The following is a 25,867-nucleotide window of genomic DNA, read 5'->3' on the forward strand; positions in this document are numbered from 1 at the left end:
CTCTGAATGCTTTGCGTGCCTCAACCATGAAGGTAACATCTCCACCTATTGCTGGGATGCCATATAGTAATAACTTCATGGTAACTGCATGTCTGCAATTTTCTGAAATATTTAAAGCCTCTACTTGCTCTTCAACATTCTCAATTTGTTCAGTCATTGTCAGAGCAGTAGTTTTTACCTAAAATCTTACAGAGATATAGGATGCACATATTAACATACAGCCACTTTATAGGGTATACCTACTCTGCTGAGGCAAATTCGTTTCCCTTCCCACTACGGATATCTCCGGTTAAAATAGAAGTAGGGGTCCATGAGAAAGCACAACTGAACTACTCAGATTTGACCATTAAATAAGAGTCTAACCAGCTTTGACAGCACCATGTCGTGCCGTTCCTACTAATTTGTATGATCAGCACATTATTTGGACAACATAAAGTAGGGGCTTGATGCCAAGACTGATTCCAGCCACCCGCTCAGGATATGTTGGCCTATAGACCAGCTTGCTCACAGTGCCACAGTAAGCGCCCCTAACCTACCAGGTAGAGAATGGTTTTCTGGCAACCACTGAACATGACAACCCTGCCATCTCTGGGATCATGGAAACAGTGCAGAAGTTTTCGCTCAGTCACTCGTGCTTACTTATTTTCAGGGAAATATACAGAGAATACACAGTGAAACGCTTTTAATACTATTTATCGAACCAACATGATTCTTGCATAAAATACATGTGCTGTAATGATTAGTAGAGCGAAGCAGATAAACGTGATTACAAGCACCTAAAGTGTAAATAGTAGATATAGTTCTACTATGGTGCTGAAACAATGTATATATGCAGGCATATACAACAAGGTGGTAATCTAGCGTACTCCTACTATCCGAACTCTACTCTATGTGTACCTAGAGTGTGTGCAGGTGTATAGCCAAGAATTCCCCCAAGAGACTATCCAAACCCATTACCTGATGGGTTAGAGTGAAGGGCCTTGGTCAGAAACAGGACAACCCTCATGAGATGTAGCACCGCTGCGTGGTGATTTCTCAGCATACAAGGACCTCGCTGTCGGTGGAAGTGCCTCCACTGCTAATCTATTGGGATGCTCATCTTTTATAATAGAAAGCAGTCTTGCAATGTGCGTATATATTAGTGATGTTATGGATATGTAGACAGCCATATAACCCCGTGGATAAAGAGAGTGATGACATTTGTATGTATTGCCAAATGAGACCTTGTACATGATGTCCAGGGTGTTGTGATGATGTTGTGCGGAGCTAGATGTGAAAACAAGTTTAGTTTCAGAGAAGCTAACCCAATATTGTCATGCATGCAAATATGTACAAAAGGTCACAGCTGAAAATGTTACATGTGAGGATAATGTAAAAAAAATAACCTGCTTCGCTACATGGGCCTACTCTGGAATATAACAAAGGAGATTCTCTAACAGTTTGACAGAATGCCTGACATAGTCACAGGTTCTGACACATGGAAGGTCATCTGAAAATGCAGAAAGTGGCTGAAAGCATATATTTTACAGCAGTATTAAATACTTCAGCATAATAAAACAGCCGGTTTTGGAGTGAAAGTGCTTCAATTAATATTCAGCTATTGTAGGTGGTTATAAGAAGGAGCCAGGAGGACATTGATACTGCACTTAGAACGCTTCTGAATCATTGTCCCTTTCATCTGCTCAGGGGCCCGCTCAGCCTAGCAGGGTACTGCACAGATCTGATATGGGTGAGGCTGAAGTGTTCCACCAAAAACAGGGTCCATGTTAACATCCTTCACCCCTTCGGGAAGCCGGAAGGTGAAGGCCCGGAGGAGGCTTGTGAAGAAAATGAAGAGCTCGATCCTGGCCAGCGTCTCCCCCAAACACACACGGTGTCCTGCAAGAGGGAGACAAGAACATTACTGTCACTTCTCTTACAGCAGTCGCATGCAATGTTTAACATACATAATCTCTAATAACATGGGAGAAGGAATACCCCTGATGTGGGGGTGGGCAAGATGCATACAAGAGCACAAAGGGGAAGCTGCAGTGCGATAACTCGAAACAGCTTTGAATGAAGTGAGGCATCCTTTTACACAGTGCAATAACTTAAAATACCAGCTGTGGATTGTAGAGAAGCATCTCTCTACATCCAGATTTTGGGTCAGAGATACTATTATTTTGTGTCAGATTTGCGTCACTTTTACGGAGCAACCAAGATGCAAAATCCTTTTTGGTATTTACTAAGCAATGCAAAGTGTATTTTAGTGGCTTTGCGTGGTTTAATAAATAAAAAGCTATGTGCTGCCTTGTGTTACTTTGTGTTGGGTAGGCGTTACATGGTTAAGCATCGGCTTTCCCATGCATCCACCCATGTATTTTGATGCAAACCCATATTTACCAAGACTTATAAACTTGGGATTGAATCAAATTGGTGCTCTCAACAGAGAGAGGCACAACACAAAGAAATATCTTAATTTATTTTTGTTCCTTCCTCTTTCTGTGTAGAAAGAGGAATATGCCTCTAATGATTATTTTTTTGCAGGAAGGTATTCCTTCCTGCACAAAATTAATCATGCTCGTAACAGCAGAACAAGGGTGTTTGCTTCTGCTCTAGGCAGCCTCAACTGCACCAGTAGAGAGAGAGAGCTGACGCGCTCCTTATCTTAGTAGATTTCACTTTTCAGCCCTCTCCCCTTCTTGCAATGCAGCGCAGCAACTTTGTTTGCAGTCCTGCATTGCATGAACCTTTAGTAAATATGCCGCTTTCTGCTATTGCCCCTCTCACAGCTTTCATCAAAAACGTGTTAGTGGGGAAATGGTCCTCCTAATAATAGGCCATTGCTGTGTTTTTCTTGAGCAAAATTCTACTTACAGCAAAATGTTTTTAGCATCTACCTTTTTGAACAATTAGCAGACATATTTTGCTTAAACACAAATGACTCAGACTACCTAAATTTAAGTGAATATTGGGGCAAAATAGAAAACAGATTGAAAGCAAAGTAGCAACCATGAATAAAAACGTGGTTTTTGTAGTCTGGGCAAAGAATTGTCCTTGAGAAGTTTTGCACATAAAACTTTTGCGAAGGGAGGCTTGGAGGTGTGTGTTTTGTAGGGGTATATTGTGAAAATGAATGTATTAAAATTAATATTTAATTATTGATAGTAAGTTTTAATACATATTTATAATAATAATGTACATATTGTGCTATTTAAAGTTAAGGTATAGGTGCAGGTTCTAAGTTTTGTAGGGTTATAAGGTGGGAAGTAACTAAATCAAATTTATGTAATAAATATTTTTTTCTGTTAAATAATTTCAAAATAAAAATATTTATTTGTATGAAAATGATGTTTGTATTTAATTTCTAATAATATTTGTAGTTTGTTATATGCACTTAACATCTTAACATTTTTATGTCTAATATTAAATATATTTGTAGGTTTTTTGGTACCTATTTATATTTTTCTTTATTTAATTTGTTTTTGAAATAATTTTATTTTGTTCAAGATATTTTATTTCTTTTTAATGTTGCACTGACTGGAGTGGGAATAGTAAATTTTACCCCTCCGCAATCCAACTCTTTCCCTACTGTTGTATTGACTGGAAATAGTAAATGTACCCCTCTGCAATCAAACACTTTCCTTACTGTTGGATTTATTGGATTGTGGGATAGTAAATTTCACCCCTCCGCTATTCAACATTTTCCCTACTGTTGTATTGACGGGAGTGGGTATAGTAAGTTTTACCCCTTTGCAATCCAACACTTTACCCCACTGTTGTACTAACTGGAGTGGGAATAGTATAATTTACCCCTCCCCAATCCAACACTTTACCTACTGTTGCACTCATTGGAGTGGGAATAATAAATGGTTTCCAATCGCATTCCAACACTTTTCCTACTGCTGTATTGACTGGAGTAGGAATAGTAAATTTTCCCCATCCGCAATTCAACACTTTCTCTACTGTTGCACTCATTGGAGATGGAATAGTACATGTTACCCCTCTGCAATCCAACACTTTCCCTACGGTTGTACTGACTGGAATGGGATTAGTAAATTTTTCTTATCCGCAACTCAACACTTTCCCTACTGTTGCATTTACTGGAGGGAGATTTGTAAATTTTACCCAGCTTTATTATTTTTGTGCTGCTTGAATTGGGATTACTACATTTTTTCTATATTTACTATAATAGTTTTTATAGTTTTGAATAAATTCTAGTGGGAATAGTATAAGTATTGCATTTTATATTTTATTTTATATTGATATCATTTATATTATTGTGTTTTTGTTTATTTAAAATTTTAATATTTGAAATTATTAATGTTTTTCATGTGTTTATACAAAATTTTAAGTTGTTGATGGTTATTTATATATATTATTATCTACTGGCGGTCGCCAGTAGATAGTTATAGTTAGGACCGAGTTTCCATAGGAAATCTGAAAATTCTATTTTGAATAACTTTGGCGCCGGTTGACGAATCCTCGCAAAATTTTCAAAACTAATGGGGCACTCCGCTCAGCTCCTACCCTGAAAGTCTCGGGGTGATTCATCAAGCGGGGGCTGAGAAAAAAGGGGGGTCCCAAAACGCGTTTTCCCCATGCATTTTCCCATAGGACCTTTAGCCGAAGGTACAGCCCGAACGGCTGAACAGAATTACTTGAAATTTGGCAAAGAGGTAGTCCTCAGGTCAGGCATGTGCCTTTTGCATATATGGTGTCAATCTGTTCAGTAGTTCCTGAGAAAATTGCAGTTAAAAGTACATAAATATCTAGAAGCGCGCACCGTGCGCGCACTGTGCGCGCACCGTGCGCGCACCATAACGTGCGCGAGCGTAATTCTGATTGGTGGTTACATGTCAGTAAACATTAGAATCGGTCGAAATCAGGAAGTGTCGGCCGCCATTTTGTGTGTTTTGTGTGTGACAGTGAAAAAGAAAGGTGGAGAACGTGAAAAGCCTTTGTCAGGGGGTCCCTGAAGGACCCTGAAGGGTGAAAAAAACTTTTTTTTTTTTCAAAAAAACGCGGGGTGCGCGCATGGTGAAAAACCTTAAAAAAAAAAAAAATGTAAACGAGCCATTCCATATTACAGGATACAGTCAATCTATAACTATATACATAGGTAGCGTATTGTAAAATAAATATATAAAAAATATAATAAAACATACATAACTTAGCATTTAAAAAAACGTACAAATTCACTTAAAAAACCATAGGTTTCACACACGTTATAGTTAGGAATTAGCATTTAAAAAACCTTGCAAATTCACTTAAAAAACCATAGGTTTCACACATGTTATAGTTAGCTGGATATTTCACTCGTAAAAAACCATTGAAATTCCCCCGTTATAGTTAGTTCAGATAACTATAACTCGCGCGACCGCCACTCTATCACAAGGATGATGTCATCAGTGATGTCATGAGTGATGCCACTGACCATGTCATGAGTGATGTAATATGTGATGTCATGAGCAGTGGTTTGCTGGCGCGCGAGTTATAGTTATCTGAACTAACTATAACGGGGAAATTTCACTGAAAAAACTATAGGTTTCAGTAACGTTATAGTTAGTTGGACATTTCACTCGTACAAAACCATAGCAATTCCGGTGTTATAGTTACTTCATCTAACTATAACTCGCGCCCCCACAATGCACTGCTGCTCACGTCCCATATTACATCATTCAGGACATGGTCAGTGACACCACTGATGACATCTCAAATTACATCGTGCTGGGGTAGTGTTTTAGTGTTTAGGGTAGCGCAGTGGTGTTTGGGTAGTGTAGGGGTCATGCTGCGGGTAGCGTTTCAGGATTTAGGGTTGCGCAGTAGTGTTTGGGTAGTGTAGGGGGTCGTGCTGGGGGTAGTGTTTTAGGGTTTAGGGTAGCGCAGTGGTGTTTGGGTAGTGAGGGGGGTCATGCTGGGGTAGTGTTTTAGGGTTTAAGGTAGTGCAGTGTTGTTTGGGTAGTGTTTGGGGGTTTGTGCTGGGGAAATGTTTTAGGGTTTAGGGTAGGTCAGTGTTGTTTTGGTATTGTAGGGGGTCATGCTGGGGGTAGATTTAGGGTTTAGAGTAGTGCAGTGGTGTTTGGGTAGTGTAGGAGGTTGTGCTGGGGGTAGTATTTTAGGGTTTAGGGTAGTGCAGTTGTGTTTGGGTAGTGTAGGGGGTCCTGTTGGGGTAGTGTTTTAGGGTTTAGGGTAGTGCAGTGGTGTTTGGGTAGTGTAGAGGGTCATGCTGGAGGTAGTGTTTTAGGGTTTAGGGTAGTGCAGTGGTGTTTGGGTAGTGTTTGGGGGTTTGTGCTGGGGAAATGTTTTAGGGTAGGTCAGTGTTGCTTTGGTACTGTAGGGGGTCATGCTGGGGGTAGATTTAGGGTTTAGAGTAGTGCAGTGGTGTTTGGGTAGTGTTTGGGGGTTCGTACTGGGGTAGTGTTTTACAGTTTAGGTTAGTGCAGTGGTTTTTGTGTACTGTAGGGGGTAGTGCTGAGGGTAGTATTTTAGGGTTTAGGGTAGGGCAGTGGTGTCTGTGTAGTGTACTGGGTCATGCTGGGGGTAGTAGTTTAGGGATAAGGGTAGTGCAGTGGTGTTTGTGTAGTATAGGGGTCGTGTTTTAGGGTTTAGGGTAGTGCAGTGCTGTTTGTGTAGTGTAGGGGGCCATGCTGGTGGTAGTGTTTTAGGGTTTAGGGTAGTGCAGTGGTGTTTGTGTAGTGTAGAGGGTCATGCTGTGGGCAGTGTTTTGGGTTTAGGGTAGTGCAGTGGTGTTTGGGTAGTGTAGGGGATCATGTAGGGGTAGTGTTTTAGGGTTTAGGGCAGTGCAGTGGTGTTTGTGTAGTGTAGGAGGTTGTGCTGGGGTAGTGTTTTAGGGTTTAGGGCAGTGGAGTGGTGTTTGGTTAGTGTAAGGGTGTGTGCTGGGGGTAAATTTAGGGTTTAGTGTAGTACAGTGGTGTTTGGGTAGTGTAGGGGGTCATGCTGGGGGTAGATTTAGGGTTTAGGGTAGTGCAGTGGTATTTGTGTAGTGTTTGGGGGTTCGTGCTGGGGGTAGGGTTAAAGGTTTGAGGGTAGTGCAGTGGTGTTTTTGTAGTGTAGGGGGTCGTGATGAGGGAAGTTTTTTAGGGTTTAGGGTAGTGCAGTGGTGTGTGTGTAGTGTAGGGGGTAGTGATTTAGGGTTTAGGGTAGTGCAGTGGTGTTTGACTAGTGTTTGGGGGTTTGTGCTGGGGTAGTGTTTTAGGGTTTAGGGTAGGTCAGTGTTGTTTGGGTATTGTAGTGGGTCATGCTGGGGGTAGATTTAGGGTTTAGAGTAGTGCAGTGGTGTTTGGGTAGTGTTTGGGGGTTCGTACTGGGGTAGTGTTTTACCGTTTAGGGTAGTGCAGTGGTGTTTGTGTAGTGTAGGGGGTAGTCTTGAGGGTAGTGTTTTAGGGTTTAAGGTAGGGCAGTGGTGTCTGTGCAGTGTAGGGGGTCGTGCTGGGGGTAGTAGTTTAGGGTAGTGCAGTGGTGTTTTTGTAGTGTAGGGGGTCGTGATGAGGGAAGTTTTTTAGGGTTTAGGGTAGTGCAGTGGTGTGTGTGTAGTGTAGGGGGTAGTGATTTAGGGTTTAGGGTAGTGCAGTGGTGTTTGGCTAGTGTTTGGGGGTTTGTGCTGGGGGTAGTGTTTTAGGGTTTAGGGTAGGTCAATGTTGTTTGGGTTTTAGGGGGTCATGCTGGAGGTAGATTTAGGGTTTAGAGTAGTGCAGTGGTGTTTGGGTAGTGTTTGGGGGTTCGTACTGGGGGTAGTGTTTTACAGTTTAGGGTAGTGCAGTGGTGTTTGTGTAGTGTAGGGGGTAGTGCTGAAGGTAGTGTTTTAGTGTTTAGGGTAGGGCAGTGGTGTCTGTGTAGTGTAGGGGGTTGTGCTGGGGGTAGTAGTTTAGGGTTAAGGGTAGTGCATTGGTCTTTGTGTAGTATAGGGGTCGTGTTTTAGGGTTTAGGGTAGTGCAATGGTAGTTGGGTAGTGTAGGGGGTCGTGCTGGGGCTAGATTTATTGTTTAGGGTAGTGCAGTGGTGTTTGGATTGTGTAGGGGGTCGTGCTCGGGTAGTGTTTTGGGGTTTAGGGTAGCACAGTGGTGTTTGGGTAATGTAGGTGATCGTGCTGGGGGTAGTGTTTTAGGGTTTAGGGTAGCACAGTGGTGTTTGGGTTGTGTAGGGAGGCGTGCTGGGGGTGGTGTTTTAGGGTTATGGGTAGCGCAGTGGTGTTTGGGCAGTGTAGGGGTCGTGCTGGGGGTGGTGTTTTGAGGTTTTGGGTAGCGCAGTGGTGTTTGGGTAGTGTAGGGTGTCTTGCTGGTGGTAGTGATTAGGGTTTAGGGCAGTGCAGTGGTGTTTGTGTAGTGTAGGGGGTAATGCTGGGGGTAGTGTTTTAGGGTTTATGGTAGCGCAGTGGTGTTTGGGTAGTGTAGGGAGGCGTGGTGGGGGTGGTGTTTTAGGGTTATGGGTAGCGCAGTGGTGTTTGGGTAGTGTAGGGGGTCGTGCTGGGGGTGGTGTTTTGAGGTTTGGGTAGCGCAGTGGTGTTTGGGTAGTGTAGGGTGTCTTGCTGGTGGTAGTGTTTTAGGGTTTAGGGCAGTGCAGTGGTGTTTGTGTAGTGTAGGGGGTCATGCTGGGGGTAGTGTTTTAGGGTTTAGGGCAGTGCAGTCGTGATTTTGTAGTGTAGGGGGCCATGCTGGGGGTAGTGTTTTAGGGTTTAGGGTAGCGGAATGGTGTTTGGTTAGTGAAGGGGGTCGTGCTGGGAAAGTGTTTTAGGGTTTAGGGTAGTGCAGTGGTGTTTGGGTAGTGAAGGGGGTTGTGCTGGGGGTAGTGTTTTAGGGTTTAGGGTAGGGCAGTGGTGTCTGTGTAGTGTAGGGGGTCGTGCTGGGGGTAGTAATTTAGGGTTAAGGGTAGTGCAGTGGTGATTGTGTAGTATAGGGGTCGTGTTTTAGGGTTTAGGGTAGTGCAGTGCTGTTTGTGTAGTGTAGGGGATCATGCTGGGGGTAGTGTTTTAGGGTTTAGGGTAGCGCAGTAGTGTTTGGGTAGTGTAGAGGGTCGTGCTGGGGGTAGTGTTTTAGGGTTTAGGGTAGCGCAGTGGTGATTGGGTAGTGAAGCGGGTCATGCTGGGGGTAGTGTTTTATGGTTTAAGGTAGTGCAGTGGTGTTTGGGTAGTGAAGGGGGTTGTGCTGGGGGTAGTGTTTTAGGTTTTAGGGTAGTGCAGTGGTGTTTGTGTAGTGTAGGGGGTCCTGTTTTAGGGTGTAGGGTAGTGCAGTGGTATATGGGGAGTGTAGGGGTCGTGCTGGGGGTAGAGTTTTATGGTTTAGGGTAGTGCAGTGGTGTTTGTTTAGTGTAGGAGGTTGTGCTGGGGGTAGTTTTTTACGGTTTAGGGTAGTGTAGTGGTGTTTGGGTAGTGTAGGGGGACCTGCTGGGGGTAGCGTTTTAGTGTTTAGGGTAGTGCAGTGGTGTTTGGGTAGTGTAGAGGGTCATGTTGGGGTAGTGTTTTATGGTTTAGGGTAGTGCAGTGGTGTTTGGGTAGTGTAGGAGGCTGTGCTGGGGGTAGTGTTTTAGGGTTTAGGGTAGTGCAGTGGTGTTTGGGTAGTGTTGGGGGGTTTGTGCTGGGGTAGTGTTTTAGGGTTTAGGGTAGGTCAGTTTTGTTTGGGTATTGTAGGGGGTCATGCTGGGGGTAGATTTAGGGTTTAGAGTAGTGCAGTGGTGTTTGGGTAGTGTTTGGGGGTTCGTACTGGGGGTAGTGTTTTACAGTTTAGGGTAGTGCAGTGGTGTTTGTGTAGTGTAGGGGGTAGTGCTGAGGGTAGTGTTTTAGGGTTTAGGGTAGGGCAGGGGTGTCTGTGTAGTGTAGGGGTTCGTGCTGGCAATAGTAGTTTAGGGTTAAGGGTAGTGCAATCAATCAATCAATCATGTCATTTGTATAGCGCACTACACACCCGGGCAGGTTTCAAGGCGCTGGGGGGGGAGGGGAGGAAGTTACTGGTTGAAGAGCCAGGTCTTGAGTTGTCTCCTAAAGGTCAGCAGGTCTTCGGTTTGGCGTAGGTGGATGGGGAGGGTGTTCCAGGTCTTGGCGGTGTGATGGGAGAAGGATCTGCCTCCGGAAGTAGTTCTCCGAATGCTTGGGACCGTGGCCAGGGCGTGGTCAGCGGAGCGGAGTTTCCTGTTGGGTACGTAGAAGGAGAGTCGGCTGTTGAGCTAGGCTTGGCCGGTTTTGTGGAGTGCTTTGTGTGCGTGGATCAGGAGCTTGAAGGAGATTCTCTTGTCGACAGGGAGCCAGTGCAGGTTCCTCAGGTGGGGGAGATGTGGTCGCGACGTGGGACGTCGAGGATCAGGCGTGCAGAGGTATTCTGAATTCTCTGTAGTCTGCTGATGAGTTTGGCCGAGGTTCCGGCGTAGAGGGCGTTTCCGTAGTCGAGCCTGCTGCTGACCAGGGCTTGGGTGACTGTTTTCCTCGTGTTTGTCGGGATCCATCTGAAGATCTTGCGGAGAATGCGGAGGGTATTGAAACAGGTGGAGGAGACTGCGTTGACTTGTTTGGTCATGGAGAGTTTTGAGTCGAGGATGACTCCCAGGTTGCGTGCGTGGTCGGTGGGGGCCGGGATGGACCCCAGAGATGTGGGCCACCAGGAGTCGTCCCATGCGGAGGGGTTGGACCCGAGGATGAGGATTTTTGTCTTGTCTGTGTTCAGTTTAAGCCGGCTGTCCTCCATCCAGTCGGCGACAGCCTTCATTCCCTGATGAAGGTTGGATTTGGCGGTGAGGGGGTCCTTGGTGAGGGAGAGGATCAGTTGCATGTCATCGGCGTAGGAGATTATGTTGAGGTCGTGATGTCAGGTGATGCGTGCTTGTGGTGCTATGTAGACGTTGAACAGCGACGGGCTGAGGGAGGATCCTTGTGGGACGCTGCAGATGATCTTGAAAGCCTCGGAGCGAAACGGGGGGAAGCGGACTCTCGGAGTTTTGACGGAGAGAAAGGTGGTGATCCAGTCGAGGGCTTTGTTTTGGATCCCTGTGTCGTGGAGGCGCGTGCGTATTGTGCGGTGGCAGACGGTGTCGAAGGCGGCAGAGAGGTCCAGGAAGATGAGGGCTGCTGTCTCGCTGTTGTCTAGCAGTATCCTGATGTCGTCTGTGGCGGCGACGAGGGCGGTCTCAGTGCTGTGGTTGCTGCGGAATCCTTATTGTGATGGGTCCAGGATGTTGTTGTCTTCGAGGTGTCGCGTGAGCTGCGTGTTCACTATCTTCTCGATGACCTTAGCTCGGAACGGGAGCAGGGAGATGGGGCAGAAGTTTTTGAGGTCGCTCGGGTCTGCTTTGGGTTTCTTCAGTAGGGCGTTGATCTCTGCGTGCTTCCAGCTCTCAGGGAAGGTGGCGGTCTCGAAGGAGAGGTTGATGATTTTGTGCAGGTGGGGTGCGATGGAGTTGGGTAGTGTAGGGGGTCGTGCTGGGGGTAGATTTATTGTTTAGGGTAATGCAGTGGTGTTTGGATTGTGTACGGGGTCGTGCTCGGATAGTGTTTTGGGGTTTAGGGTAGCGCAGTGGTGTTTGGGTAATGTAGGTGGTCATGCTGGGGGTAGTGTTTTAGGGTTTAGGGTAGCGCAGTGGTGTTTGGGTAGTGTAGGGGGGCATGCTGGGGGTGGTGTTTTAGGGTTTTGGGAAGCGCAGTGGTGTTTGGGTAGTGTAGTGTGTCGTCCTGGGGGAGGTGTTTTGAGGTTTTGGGTAGCGCAGTGGTGTTTGGGTAGTGTAGGGTGTCTTGCTGGTGGTAGTGTTTTAGGGTTTAGGGCGGTGCAGTGGTGTTTGTATAGTGTAGGGGGTCATGCTGGGGGTAGTGTTTTAGGGTTTAGGGCAGTGCAGTGGTGTTTTTGTAGTGTAGGGTGTCATGCTGGGGGTAGTGTTTTGGGGTTTAGGGTAGCACAGTGGTGTTTGGGTAGTGAAGGGGGTCGTGCTGGGGGTAGTGTTTTAGGGTTTAGGGTAGTGCAGTGGTATTTGGGTAGTCAAGGGGGATGTGCTGGGGGTAGTGTTTTAGGGTTTAGGGTAGTGCTGTGGTGTTTGTGTAGTGTAGGGGTCCTGTTTTAGTGTTTAGGGTAGTGCAGAGGTGTATGGGTAGTGTAGGGGGTCGTGCTGGGGGTAGTGTTTTAGGGTTTAGAGTAGTGCAGTGGTGTTTGGGTAGTGTAGGGGGTCCTGCTGGGGTTAGTGTTTTAGGGTTTAGGGGAGTGCAGTGGTGTTTGGGTAGTGTAGAGGGTCATGCTGGGGTAGTTTTTTAGGGTTTAGGTTATTGCAGTGGTGTTTGTGTAGTGTAGAGGGTCATGCTAGGGGTAGTGTTTTAGGGTTTAGGGTAGTGCAGTGGTGTTTGTGTAGTGTATGGGGTGATGGTGGGGATAGTGTTTTAGGGTTTAGGGTAGTGCAGTGGTGTTTGTGTAGTGTAGAGGGTCGTGCTGTGGGCAGTGTTTTAGGGTTTAGGGTAGTGCAGTGGTGTTTGGGTAGTGTAGAGGGTCATGCTAGGGGTAGTGTTTTAGGGTTTAGGGTAGTGCAGTGGTGTTTGTGTAGTGTAGGGGGTGATGCTGGGGGTAGTGTTTTAGGGTTTAGGGTAGTGCAGTGGTGTTTGTGTAGTAGAGGGTCATGCTGTGGGCAGTGTTTTAGGGTTTAGGGTAGTGCAGTGGTGTTTGGGTAGTGTAGGGGGTCATGTAGGGCTAGTTTTAGGGTTTAGGGCAGTGCAGTAGTGTTTGTGTAGTGTAGGGGGTCGTGCTGGGGTAGTGTTTTAGGGTTTAGGGCAGTGCAGTGGTGTTTGGTTAGTGTAAGGGTTCATGCTGGCGGTAAATTTAGGGTTTAGGGTAGTGCAGTGGTGTTTGGGTAGTGTAGGGGGTCATGCTGGGGGTAGATTTAGGGTTTAGGGTAGTGCAGTGGTATTTGTGTAGTGTTTGGGGGTTTGTGCTGGTGGTAGTGTTTTAGGGTTTAGGGCAATGCAGTGGTGTTTTGGTAGTGAAGGGGGTTGTGCTGGGGGTAGTGTTTTAGGGTTTAGGGTAGGGCAGTGGTGTCTGTGTAGTGTAGGGGGTCATGCTGGGGGTAGTAGTTTAGGGATAAGGGTAGTGAAGTGGTGTTTGTGTAGTATAGGGGTCGTGTTTTAGGGTTTAGGGTAGTGCAGTGCTGTTTGTGTAGTGTAGGGTGTCATGCTGCGGGTAGTGTTTTAGGGTTTAGGGTAGTGCAGTAGTGTTTAGGTAGTGTAGGGGGTCGTGCTGGGGGGAGTGTTTTAGGGTTTAGGGTTGCGCAGTGGTGTCTGTGTAGTGTAGGGGGTCATGCTGGGGGTAGTAGTTTAGGGTTAAGGGTAGTGAAGTGGTGTTTGTGTAGTATAGGGGTCGTGTTTTAGGGTTTAGGGTAGTGCAGTGCTGTTTGTGTAGTGTAGGGTGTCATGCTGCGGGTAGTGTTTTAGGGTTTAGGGTAGTGCAGTGGTGTTTGTGTAGTGTAGGGGATCCTGTTTTAGGGTTTAGGGTAGTGCAGTGGTGTGTGGGTAGTATAGGGGGTCGTGCTGGAGGTAGTGGTTTAGGGTTTAGGGTAGAGCAGTGGTGTTTGGGTAGTGTAGGGGGTCCTGCTGGGGGTAGTGTTTTAGGGTTTAGGGTAGTGTAGTGGTGTTTTGGTAGTGTAGAGGGTCATGCTGGGGTAGTGTTTTATGGTTTAGGGTAGTGCAGTGGTGTTTGGGTAGTGTAGGAGGCAGTGCTGGGGGTAGAGTTTTAGGGTTTAGGGTAGCGCAGTAGTGTTTGGGTAGTGTAGGGGGTTGTGCTGGGGGTAGTGTTTTAGGGTTTAGGGTAGCGCAGTGGTGTTTGGGTAGTGAAGGGGGTCGTGCTGGGGCTAGTGTTTTAGGGTTTGGGGTAGTGCAATGGTCTTTGTGTGGTGTAGGGGGTCCTGTTTTAGGGTTTACGGTAGTGCAGTGGTGTATGGGTAGTGTAGGGGGTCGTGCTGGGGGTAGTGTTTTATGGTTTAGGGTAGTCCAGTGGTGTTTTGGTAGTGTAGGAGGTTGTGCTGGGGTAGTGTTTTAGGGTTTAGTGTAGTGCAGTGTTGTTTGGGTAGTGTAGGGGGTCATGCTGGAGGTAGTGTTTTAGGGTTTAGGGTAGTGCAGTGGTGTTTGGGTAGTGTAGGGGGTCCTGCTGGGGTTAGTGTTTTAGGGTTTAGGGTAGTGCAGTGGTGTTTGGGTAGTGTAGAGGGTCATGCTGGGGTTGTTTTTTAGGGTTTAGGGTAGTGCAGTGGTGTTTGTGTAGTGTAGGGGGTCATGCTGGGGATAGTGTTTTAGGGTTTAGGGTAGTGCAGTGGTGTTTGTGTAGTGTAGAGGGTCGTTCTGTGGGCAGTGTTTTAGGGTTTAGGGTAGTGCAGTGGTGTTTGGGTAGTGTAGGCGGTCACGCTGGGGTAGTGTTTTAGGGTTTAGGGCAGTGCAGTGGTGTTTGGTTAGTGTAAGGGTTCGCGCTGGGGATAAATTTAGGGTTTAGGGTTGTGCAGTGGTGTTTGGGTATTGCAGGGGGTCATGCTGGGGGTAGATTTAGGGTTAAGGGTAGTGCAGTGGTATTTGTGTAGTGTTTGGGGGTTCGTGCTGGGGTAGTGTTTTAGGGTTGAGGGTAGTGCAGTGGTGTTTTTGTAGTGTAGGGGGTCGTGCTGAGGGAAGTGTTTTAGGGTTTAGGGTAGTGCAGTGGTGACTGTGTGGTGTAGGGGGTAGTGATTTAGGGTTTAGGGTAGTGCAGTGGTGTTTGGGTAGTGTTTGGGGGTTCATGCTGTGGTTGTGTTTTAAAGTTTAGGGTAGTGCAGTGGTGTTTGTGTAGTGTACAGGGTCGTGCTGAGTGGAGTGTTTTAGGGTAGTGCAGTGGTGTCTGTGTAGTGTAGGGGGTTGTGCTGGGGTAGTGGTTTAGGGTAGTGCAGTGGTGTTTGTGTAGTATAGGGGGTCGAGTTTTAGGATTTAGGGTAGTGCAGTGGTGGGAGGGTAGTGTAGGGGTGGTGCAGGGGGTAGATGTATTGGTTAGGGTAGTGCAGTGGTGTTTGGGTCGTGTAGGGGGTCGTACTGGGGTAGTGTTTTAGTGTTAAGGGTAGTGTAGTGGTGTTTGGGTAGTTTAGGGGGTCGTTCTGGGGTAGTGTTTTTGGGTTTAGGGTAGTGCAGTGGTGTTTGGATAATATAGGGGGTCATGCTGTGGGTAGTGTTTTAGGGTTTAGGGTAGGGCAGTGGTGTTTGGGTAGTATAGGGGGCATGCTGGGGGTGGTGTTTTAGGGTTTTGGGTAGCGCAGTGGTGTTTGGGTAGTGTAGGGAGTCATGCTAGGGGTGGTGTTTTGGGGTTTGGGGTTTGGGGTAGCGCTTTGATGTTTGGGTATTGTAGGGGGTTGTGCTCAGGGTAGTGTTTTAGGGTTTGGGGTAGTGCAATGGTGTTTGTGTGGTGTAGGGGGTCCTGTTTTAGGGTTTACGGTAGTGCAGTGGTGTATGGGTAGTGTAGGGGGTCATGCTGGGGGTAGTGTTTTAGGGTTTAGGGTAGTGCAGTGGTGTTTGTGTAGTGTAGAGGGTCGTTCTGTGGGCAGTGTTTTAGGGTTTATGGTAGTGCAGTGGTGTTTGGGTAATGTAGGGGGTCGAGCCTGGGGTAGTGTTTTAGGGTTTAGAGTAGCGCAGTGGTGTTTGGGTAGTATAGTGGGTCATGCTGGGAGTAGTGTTTTAGGGTTTAGGGTAGCGCGGTGGTGTTTGGGTAGTGTAGGGGGTCGTGCTGGGGATAGTGTTTTAGGATTTAGGGTACCACAGTGATGTTTGGGTAGTGTAGGGGGTAATGCTGGGGGTAGTATTTTAGGGTATAAGGTATTGCAGTGATGTTTAAGTAATCTAGGGTGTCGTGCTGGGGGCAGTGTTTTAGGGTTTAGGGTAGCCCACTTGTGTTTGGGTAGTATAGGGTGTTGTGCTGGGGGTAGTGTTTAAGGGTTTAGGGTAGGTCAGTGGTGTTTGTGTACTGTAGGGGGTCGTGCTTGGGGTAGATTTAGGTTTTAGGGTAGTGCAGTGGTGTTTGGGTAGTGTTTGGGGGTTTGTGCTGGGGTAGTGTTTTACAGTTTAGGGTAGTGCAGTGGTGTTTGTGTAGTGTAGGGGGTCGTGCTGGGGGTAGTAGTTTAGGGTTAAGGGTAGTGAAGTGGTGTTTGTGTAGTATAGGGGTCGTGTTTTAGGGTTTAGGGTAGTGCAGTGGTGTTTGTGTAGTGTAGGGTGTCATGCTGCGGGTAGTGTTTTAGGGTTTAGGGTAGTGCAGTGGTGTTTGTGTAGTGTAGGGGATCCTGTTTTAGTGTTTAGGGTAGTGCAGTGGTCTGTGGGTAGTATAGGGGGTCGTGCTGGAGGTAGTGGTTTAGGGTTTAGGGTAGAGCAGTGGTGTTTGGGTAGTGTAGGGGGTCCTGCTGGGGGTAGTGTTTTAGGGTTTAGGGTAGTGTAGTGGTGTTTGGGTAGTGTAGAGGGTCATGCTGGGGTAGTGTTTTATGGTTTAGGGTAGTGCAGTGGTGTTTGGGTAGTGTAGGAGGCTGTGCTGGGGGTAGAGTTTTAGGGTTTAGGGTAGCGCAGTAGTGTTTGGGTAGTGTAGGGGGTTGTGCTGGGGGTAGTGTTTTAGGGTTTAGGGTAGCGCAGTGGTGTTTGGGTAGTGAAGGGGGTCGTGCTGGGGCTAGTGTTTTAGGGTTTGGGGTAGTGCAGTGGTGTTTGTGTGGTGTAGGGGGTCCTGTTTTAGGGTTTACGGTAGTGCAGTGGTGTATGGGTAGTGTAGGGGGTCGTGCTGGGGGTAGTGTTTTATGGTTTAGGGTAGTGCAGTGGTGTTTGGGTAGTGTAGGAGGTTGTGCTGGGGTAGTGTTTTAGGGTTTAGTGTAGTGCAGTGTTGTTTGGGTAGTGTAGGGGGTCATGCTGGAGGTAGTGTTTTAGGGTTTAGGGTAGTGCAGTGGTGTTTGGGTAGTGTAGGGGGTCCTGCTGGGGTTAGTGTTTTAGGGTTTAGGGTAGTGCAGTGGTGTTTGGGTAGTGTAGAGGGTCATGCTGGGGTTTGGTTTTTAGGGTTTAGGGTAGTGCAGTGGTGTTTGTGTAGTGTAGGGGGTCATGCTGGGGGTAGTGTTTTAGGGTTTAGGGTAGTGCAGTGGTGTTTGTGTAGTGTAGAGGGTCGTTCTGTGGGCAGTGTTTTAGGGTTTAGGGTAGTGCAGTGGTGTTTGGGTAGTGTAGGGGGTCGTGCTGGGGTAGTGTTTTAGGGTTAGTGCAGTGGTGTTTGGGTAGTGTAGGAGGTTGTGCTGGGGGTAGTATTTTAGGGTTTAGGGTAGTGCAGTTGTGTTTGGGTAGTGTAGGGGGTCCTGTTGGGGTAGTGTTTTAGGGTTTAGGGTAGTGCAGTGGTGTTTGGGTAGTGTAGAGGGTCGTTCTGTGGGCAGTGTTTTAGGGTTTAGGGTAGTGCAGTGGTGTTTGGGTAGTGTAAGGGTTCGTGCTGGGGATAAATTTAGGGTTTAGGGTTGTGCAGTGGTGTTTGGGTATTGCAGGGGGTCATGCTGGGGGTAGATTTAGGGTTTAGGGTAGTGCAGTGGTATTTGTGTAGTGTTTGGGGGTTCGTGCTGGGGTAGTGTTTTAGGGTTGAGGGTAGTGCAGTGGTGTTTTTGTAGTGTAGGGGGTCGTGCTGAGGGAAGTGTTTTAGGGTTTAGGGTAGTGCAGTGGTGACTGTGTGGTGTAGGGGGTAGTGATTTAGGGTTTAGGGTAGTGCAGTGGTGTTTGGGTAGTGTTTGGGGGTTCATGCTGGGGTTGTGTTTTAAAGTTTAGGGTAGTGCAGTGGTGTTTGTGTAGTGTACAGGGTCGTGCTGAGTGGAGTGTTTTAGGGTAGTGCAGTGGTGTCTGTGTAGTGTAGGGGGTTGTGCTGGGGTAGTGGTTTAGGGTAGTGCAGTGGTGTTTGTGTAGTATAGGGGGTCGAGTTTTAGGATTTAGGGTAGTGCAGTGGTGGGAGGGTAGTGTAGGGGTGGTGCAGGGGGTAGATGTATTGGTTAGGGTAGTGCAGTGGTGTTTGGGTCGTGTGGGGGTCGTGCTGGGGTAGTGTTTTAGTGTTAAGGGTAGTGTAGTGGTGTTTGGGTAGTTTAGGGGGTCGTTCTGGGGTAGTGTTTTTGGGTTTAGGGTAGTGCAGTGGTGTTTGGATAATATAGGGGGTCATGCTGTGGGTAGTGTTTTAGGGTTTAGGGTAGGGCAGTGGTGTTTGGGTAGTATAGGGGGCATGCTGGGGGTGGTGTTTTAGGGTTTTGGGTAGCGCAGTGGTGTTTGGGTAGTGTAGGGAGTCATGCTAGGGGTGGTGTTTTGGGGTTTGGGGTAGCGCTTTGATGTTTGGGTAGTGTAGGGGGTTGTGCTCAGGGTAGTGTTTAAGGGTTTATGGTAGTGCAGTGGTGTTTGGGTAATGTAGGGGGTCATGCTGGGGGTAGTGTTTTAGGGTTTAGGGTAGTGCAGTGGTGTTTGTGTAGTGTAGATGGTCGTTCTGTGGGCAGTGTTTTAGGGTTTAGGGTAGTGCAGTGGTGTTTGGGTAGTGTAGGGGGTCGTGCTGGGGTAGTGTTTTAGGGTTTAGGGCAGTGCAGTGGTGTTTGGTTAGTGTAAGGGTTCATGCTGGGGATAAATTTAGGGTTTAGGGTTGTGCAGTGGTGTTTGGGTAGTGTAGGGAGTCATGCTAGGGGTGGTGTTTTGGGGTTTGGGGTTTGGGGTAGCGCTTTGATGTTTGGGTAGTGTAGGGGGTTGTGCTCAGGGTAGTGTTTAAGGGTTTATGGTAGTGCAGTGGTGTTTGGGTAATGTAGGGGGTCGAGCCTGGGGTAGTGTTTTAGGGTTTAGAGTAGCGCAGTGGTGTTTGGGTAGTATAGTGGGTCATGCTGGGAGTAGTGTTTTAGGGTTTAGGGTAGCGCGGTGGTGTTTGGGTAGTGTAGGGGGTCGTGCTGGGGATAGTGTTTTAGGATTTAGGGTACCACAGTGATGTTTGGGTAGTGTAGGGGGTAATGCTGGGGGTAGTATTTTAGGGTATAAGGTATTGCAGTGATGCTTAGGTAATCTAGGGTGTCGTGCTGGGGGCAGTGTTTTAGGGTTTAGGGTAGCCCACTTGTGTTTGGGTAGTATAGGTGTTGTGCTGGGGGTAGTGTTTAAGGGTTTAGGGTAGGTCAGTGGTGTTGTGTACTGTAGAGGGTCGTGCTTGGGGTAGATTTAGGTTGTAGGGTAGTGCAGTGGTGTTTGGGTAGTGTTTGGGGGTTTGTGCTGGGGTAGTGTTTTACAGTTTAGGGTAGTGCAGTGGTGTTTGTGTAGTGTAGGGGGTCGTGCTGGGGGTAGTAGTTTAGGGTTAAGGGTAGTGAAGTGGTGTTTGTGTAGTATAGGGGTCGTGTTTTAGGGTTTAGGGTAGTGCAGTGCTGTTTGTGTAGTGTAGGGTGTCATGCTGCGGGTAGTGTTTTAGGGTTTAGGGTAGTGCAGTGGTGTTTGTGTAGTGTAGGGGATCCTGTTTTAGTGTTTAGGGTAGTGCAGTGGTCTGTGGGTAGTATAGGGGGTCGTGCTGGAGGTAGTGGTTTAGGGTTTAGGGTAGAGCAGTGGTGTTTGGGTAGTGAAGGGGGTCCTGCTGGGGGTAGTGTTTTAGGGTTTAGAGTAGTGTAGTGGTGTTTGGGTAGTGTAGAGGGTCATGCTGGGGTAGTGTTTTATGGTTTAGGGTAGTGCAGTGGTGTTTGGGTAGTGTAGGAGGCTGTGCTGGGGGTAGAGTTTTAGGGTTTAGGGTAGCGCAGTAGTGTTTGGGTAGTGTAGGGGGTTGTGCTGGGGGTAGTGTTTTAGGGTTTAGGGTAGCGCAGTGGTGTTTGGGTAGTGAAGGGGGTCGTGCTGGGGCTAGTGTTTTAGGGTTTGGGGTAGTGCAGTGGTGTTTGTGTGGTGTAGGGGGTCCTGTTTTAGGGTTTACGGTAGTGCAGTGGTGTATGGGTAGTGTAGGGGGTCGTGCTGGGGGTAGTGTTTTATGGTTTAGGGTAGTGCAGTGGTGTTTGGGTAGTGTAGGAGGTTGTGCTGGGGTAGTGTTTTAGGGTTTAGTGTAGTGCAGTGTTGTTTGGGTAGTGTAGGGGGTCATGCTGGAGGTAGTGTTTTAGGGTTTAGGGTAGTGCAGTGGTGTTTGGGTAGTGTAGGGGGTCCTGCTGGGGTTAGTATTTTAGGGTTTAGTGTAGTGCAGTGGTGTTTGGGTAGTGTAGAGGGTCATGCTGGGGTTGTTTTTTAGGGGTTAGGGTAGTGCAGTGGTGTTTGTGTAGTGTAGGGGGTCATGCTGGGGGTAGTGTTTTAGGGTTTAGGGTAGTGCAGTGGTGTTTGTGTAGTGTAGAGGGTCGTTCTGTGGGCAGTGTTTTAGGGTTTAGGGTAGTGCAGTGGTGTTTGGGTAGTGTAAGGGTTCGTGCTGGGGATAAATTTAGGGTTTAGGGTTGTGCAGTGGTGTTTGGGTATTGCAGGGGGTCATGCTGGGGGTAGATTTAGGGTTTAGGGTAGTGCAGTGGTATTTGTGTAGTGTTTGGGGGTTCGTGCTGGGGTAGTGTTTTAGGGTTGAGGGTAGTGCAGTGGTGTTTTTGTAGTGTAGGGGGTCGTGCTGAGGGAAGTGTTTTAGGGTTTAGGGTAGTGCAGTGGTGGCTGTGTGGTGTAGGGGGTAGTGATTTAGGGTTTAGGGTAGTGCAGTGGTGTTTGGGTAGTGTTTGGGGGTTCATGCTGGGGTTGTGTTTTAAAGTTTAGGGTAGTGCAGTGGTGTTTGTGTAGTGTACAGGGTCGTGCTGAGTGGAGTGTTTTAGGGTAGTGCAGTGGTGTCTGTGTAGTGTAGGGGGTTGTGCTGGGGTAGTGGTTTAGGGTAGTGCAGTGGTGTTTGTGTAGTATAGGGGGTCGAGTTTTAGGATTTAGGGTAGTGCAGTGGTGGGAGGGTAGTGTAGGGGTGGTGCAGGGGGTAGATGTATTGGTTAGGGTAGTGCAGTGGTGTTTGGGTCGTGTAGGGGGTCGTGCTGGGGTAGTGTTTTAGTGTTAAGGGTAGTGTAGTGTTTGGGTAGTTTAGGGGGTCGTTCTGGGGTAGTGTTTTTGGGTTTAGGGTAGTGCAGTGGTGTTTGGATAATATAGGGGGTCATGCTGTGGGTAGTGTTTTAGGGTTTAGGGTAGGGCAGTGGTGTTTGGGTAGTATAGGGGCATGCTGGGGGTGGTGTTTTAGGGTTTTGGGTAGCGCAGTGGTGTTTGGGTAGTATAGGGAGTCATGCTAGGGGTGGTGTTTTGGGGTTTGGGGTTTGGGTTAGCGCTTTGATGTTTGGGTAGTGTAGGGGGTTGTGCTCAGGGTAGTGTTTAAGGGTTTATGGTAGTGCAGTGGTGTTTGGGTAATGTAGGGGGTCGAGCCTGGGGTAGTGTTTTAGGGTTTAGAGTAGCGCAGTGGTGTTTGGGTAGTATAGTGGGTCATGCTGGGAGTAGTGTTTTAGGGTTTAGGGTAGCGCGGTGGTGTTTGGGTAGTGTAGGGGGTCGTGCTGGGGATAGTGTTTTAGGATTTAGGGTACCACAGTGATGTTTGGGTAGTGTAGGGGGTAATGCTGGGGGTAGTATTTTAGGGTATAAGGTATTGCAGTGATGTTTAGGTAATCTAGGGTGTCGTGCTGGGGGCAGTTTTTTAGGGTTTAGGGTAGCCCACTTGTGTTTGGGTAGTATAGGGTGTTGTGCTGGGGGTAGTGTTTAAGGGTTTAGGGTAGGTCAGTGGTGTTTGTGTACTGTAGGGGGTCATGCTTGGGGTAGATTTAGGTTGTAGGGTAGTGCAGTGGTGTTTGGGTAGTGTTTGGGGGTTTGTGCTGGGGTAGTGTTTTACAGTTTAGGGTAGTGCAGTGGTGTTTGTGTAGTGTAGGGGGTCGTGCTGAGTGTAGTGTTTTAGGGTTTAGGGTAGTGCAGTGGTGTCTGTGTAGTGTAGGGGGTTGTGCTGGGGTAGTGGTTTAGTGTTCAGGGTAGTGCAGTGGTGTTTGTGTAGTATAGGGGGTCATGTTTTAGGATTTAGGGTAGTGCAGTGGTGGGAGGGTAGTGTAGGGGGTGGTGCTGGAGGTAGCTGTATTGTTTTGGGTAGTGCAGTTGTGTTTGGGTAGTGTAGGGGGTCATGCTAGGGGTGGTGTTTTGGGGTTTGGGGTAGCGCTTTGATGTTTGGGTAGTGTAGGGGGTTGTGCTCAGGGTAGTGTTTAAGGGTTTATGGTAGTGCAGTGGTGTTTGGGTAATGTAGGGGGTCGTGCTGAAGTGGTGTTTTGGGGTTTTGGGTAGGGCAGTGGTGTTTGGGTAGTGTAGGGGCTCGTGCCTGGGGTAGTGTTTTAGGGTTTAGGGTAGCGCAGTGGTGTTTGGGTAGTGTAGTGGGTCATGCTGGGAATAGTGTTTTAGGGTTTAGGGTAGCGCGGTGGTGTTTGGGTAGTGTAGGGGGTCGTGCTGGGGATAGTGTTTTAGAATTTAGGGTACCACAGTGATGTTTGGGTAGTGTAGGGGGTCATGCTGGGGGTAGTATTTTAGGGTATAAGGTATTGCAGTGATGTTTGGGTAATCTAGGGTGTCGTGCTGGGGGCAGTGTTTTAGGGTTTAGGGTAGCCCACTTGTGTTTGGGTAGTATAGGGTGTTGTGCTGGGGGTAGTGTTTAAGGGTTTAGGGTAGGTCAGTGGTGTTTGTGTATTGTAGGGGGTCGTGCTTGGGGTAGATTTAGGGTGTAGGGTAGTGCAGTGGTGTTTGAGTAGTGTTTGGGGGTTTGTGCTGGGGTAGTGTTTCACAGTTTAGGGTAGTGCAGTGGTGTTTGTGTAGTGTAGGGGGTCGTGCTGAGTGTAGTGTTTTAGGGTTTAGGGTAGTGCAGTGGTGTCTGTGTAGTGTAGGGGGTTGTGCTGGGGTAGTGGTTTAGGGTTCAGGGTAGTGCAGTGGTGTTTGTGTAGTATAGGGTGTCATGTTTTAGGATTTAGGGTAGTGCAGTAGTGGGAGGGTAGTGTGGGGGGGTGGTGCTGGGGGTAGCAGTATTGTTTTGGGTAGTGCAGTTGTGTTTGGGTAGTGTAGGGGGTTGTGCTGGGAGTAGTGTTTTAAGGTTTAGGGTAGCGCAGTGGTGTTTGGGTAGTGTAGCGGGTGATGCTGGTGTTAGTGTTTTAGGGTTTAGGGTACTGCAGTGATGTTTGGGTAGTCTAGGGTGTCGTGCTGGGGGCAGTGTTTTAGAGTTTAGGGTAGCCCACTTGTGTTTGGGTAGTATAGGGTGTCATTCTGGGGATAGTGTTTTAGGGTTTAGGGTAGGTCAGTGGTGATAGGGTATTGTAGGGGTTCATGCTGGGGGCAGATTTAGGGTTTAGGATAGTGCAGTGGTGTTTGGGTAGTGTTTGGGAGTTCGTGCTGGGTTAGTATTTTAGGGTTTAGGGTAGTGCAGTGGTGGGTGGGTGGTGTAGGAGGTCGTGCTGGGCATAGATGTATTGTTTAGGGTAGTGCAGTGGTGTGGGGGTCGTGCTGGGGTTGTGTTTTAGGGTTAAAGGTAGCGCAGTGGTGTTTGGGTAATGTAGGCTGTCGTGCTCGGGTAGTGTTTTAGGGTTTAGGGTAGCGCAGTGGTGTTTGGGTAGTGTAGGGGGCCATGCTGGGGGTGGTGTTTTGGGGTTTTGGGTAGCGCAGTGGTGTTTGGGTAGTGTAGGTTGTCTTGCTGGTGGTGGGGTTTTAGGGTTTAGGGTAGCGCATTGGTGTTTAGGTAGTGTAGGTGGTTGTGCTGGGGCTAGTTTTTAGGGTTTAGGCCAGGGTACTGCTTTGATGTTTGGGTATTGTAGGGGGTCGTGCTCGGGGTAATGTTTTAGGGTTTATGGTAGCGCAGTGGTGTTTGGGTAGTGTAGAGGGTTGTGCTGGGGTATTTTTTTTAGGTTTAGGGTAGCGCAGTGGTGTTTGGGTAATGTAGGCTGTTGTTTTGGGGTAGTGTTTTAGGGTTTAGGGTAGCGCAGTGGTGTTTGGGTAGTGTAGGGGGATATGCTGGGGGTGGTGTTTTAGGGTTTTGGGTAGCGCAGTGGTGTTTGGGTAGTGTAGGGGGTCGTGCTGGGGGTGGTATTTTGGGTTTTTGGGTAGCGCAGTGGTGTTTGGGTAGTGTAGGTTGTCTTGCTGGTGGTAGTGTTTTAGAATTTAGGGTAGCGCATTGGTGTTTGGGTAGTGTAGGTGGTTGTGCTGGGGGTAGTGTTTTAGGGTTTAGGCCAGGGTACCACTTTGATGTTTGGGTATTGTAGGGGGTCGTGCTCGGGTATTGTTTTAGGGTTTATGGTAGTTCAGAGGTGTTTGGGTAATGTAGGGGGTCATGCTGGTGGAGGTGTTTTAGGGTTTAGGGTAGGTCAGTGGTGATTGGGTATTGTAGGGGGTCGTGATAGGGTAGATTTATTGTTTAGGGTAGTGCAGTGGTGCTTGGGTAGTGTTTGGGGGTTTGTGCTAGGGTAATGTTTTACAGTTTAGGGTAGTGCAGTGGTTTTTGTGTAGTGTAGGGGGTCGGGCTGAGGGTAGTGTTTTAGGGTTTAGGGTAGTGCAGTGGTGTTTGTGTAGTGTAGGGGGTCGTGCTGGGGGTAGTGGTTTAGGGTTCAGGGTAGTGCAGTGGTGTTTGTGTTGTATAGGGGATCGTGTTTTAGGGTTTAGGGTAGTGCAGTGGTGGGAGGGTAGTTTCAGGGGTCGTGCTGGGGGTAGATGTATTGCAGTGGTGCTTGGGTCGTGTAGGGGGGTCATGCTCGGGTAGTGTTTTAGGGTTAAGGGTAGTGCAGTGGTGTTTGGGTAGTGTAGGGGATCGTTCTGGGAAAGTGTTTTGAGGTTTAGGGTAGTGCAGTGTTTTTTGGATAATGCATTGGGTCATTTAGGGTAGCCCACTTGTGTTTGGGTAGAAAAGGGTGTCGTGCTGGGGTAGTGTTTTAGGGTTTAGGGTAGGGCAGTGGTGTTTGGGTAGTGTAGGGGGCGTGCTGGGGTGGTGTTTTAGGGTTTTGGGTAGCGCAGTGGTGTTTGGGTAGTGTAGGGGGTGGTGCTGGGGGTGGTGTTTTGGGTTTTGCGTATCACAGTGGTGTTTGGGTAGTGCAGGTTGTCATGCTGGTGGTAGTGTTTTAGGGTTTAGGGTAGCTCATTGGTGTTTGGGTAGTGTAGGTGGTTGTGCTGGGGGTAGTGTTTTAGGGATTAGGCCAGTGGTACCACTTTGATGTTTGGGTAGTGTAGGGGATCATGCTCGGGGTAGTGTTTTAGGGTTTATGGTAGCGAAGTGGTGTTTGGTTAATGTAGGGGGTCGTGCTGAGGTGGTGTTTTCGGGTTTAGGGTAGCGCAGTGGTATTTGGGTAGTATAGGGGGCATGCTGGGGGTGGTTTTTTAGGGTTTTGGGTATCACAGTTGTGTTTGGGTAGTGTAGGTTGTCATGCTGGTGGTAGTGTTTTAGGGTTTAGGGTAGCTCATTGGTGTTTGGGTAGTGTAGGTGGTTGTGCTGGGGGTAGTGTTTTAGGGTTTAGGCCAGTGGTACCGCTTTGATGTTTGGGTAGTGTAGGGGATCATGCTCGGGGTAGTGTTTTAGGGTTTATGGTAGCGAAGTGGTGTTTGGTTAATGTAGGGGGTCGTGCTGAGGTGGTGTTTTAGGGTTTAGGGTATCGCAGTGGTATTTGATTAGTATAGGGGGCATGCTGGGGGTGGTGTTTTACGGTTTTGGGTAGCGCAGTGGTGTTTGGGTAGTGTAGGGGGTCATGCTGGGGGAGTGTTTTAGGGTTTAGGGTAGCCCACTTGTGTTTGGGTAGAAAAGGGTGTCGTGCTGGGGTAGTGTTTTAGGGTTTAGGGTAGGTCAGTGGTGTTTGGGTATTGTAGAGGGTTGTGCTGGGGGTAGATTTAGGGTTTAGGGTAGTGCAGTGGTGTTTGGGTAGTGTTTCGGGGTTCGTGCTGGGGTAGTATTTTACAGTTTAGGGTAGTGCAGTGGTGTTTGTGTAGTGTAGGGGGTGG

At 48.1% G+C, this 25,867-nt stretch overlaps 1 protein-coding gene across 1 annotated transcript in view; it reads right to left on the reverse strand.

Annotated features, from left to right (window-relative positions):
• Positions 1–667: 667 nt before the first annotated feature.
• The window catches only part of LOC146786140 (cytochrome P450 2J5-like), a 220,208-nt gene continuing 195,008 nt past the window's right edge, over positions 668–25,867 (reverse strand). Inside the window, exon 9 of the mRNA XM_085635643.1 lies at positions 668–1,878. Coding sequence (XP_085491769.1) covers positions 1,700–1,878 — 179 coding nt within the window. The 3' untranslated portion in view covers positions 668–1,699. The remainder of the gene's footprint in view (positions 1,879–25,867) is intronic.

The sequence above is a fragment of the Triturus cristatus genome, chromosome 11 (assembly GCF_964204655.1).
Source record: "Triturus cristatus chromosome 11, aTriCri1.1, whole genome shotgun sequence".
NCBI lineage: Eukaryota > Metazoa > Chordata > Amphibia > Caudata > Salamandridae > Triturus > Triturus cristatus.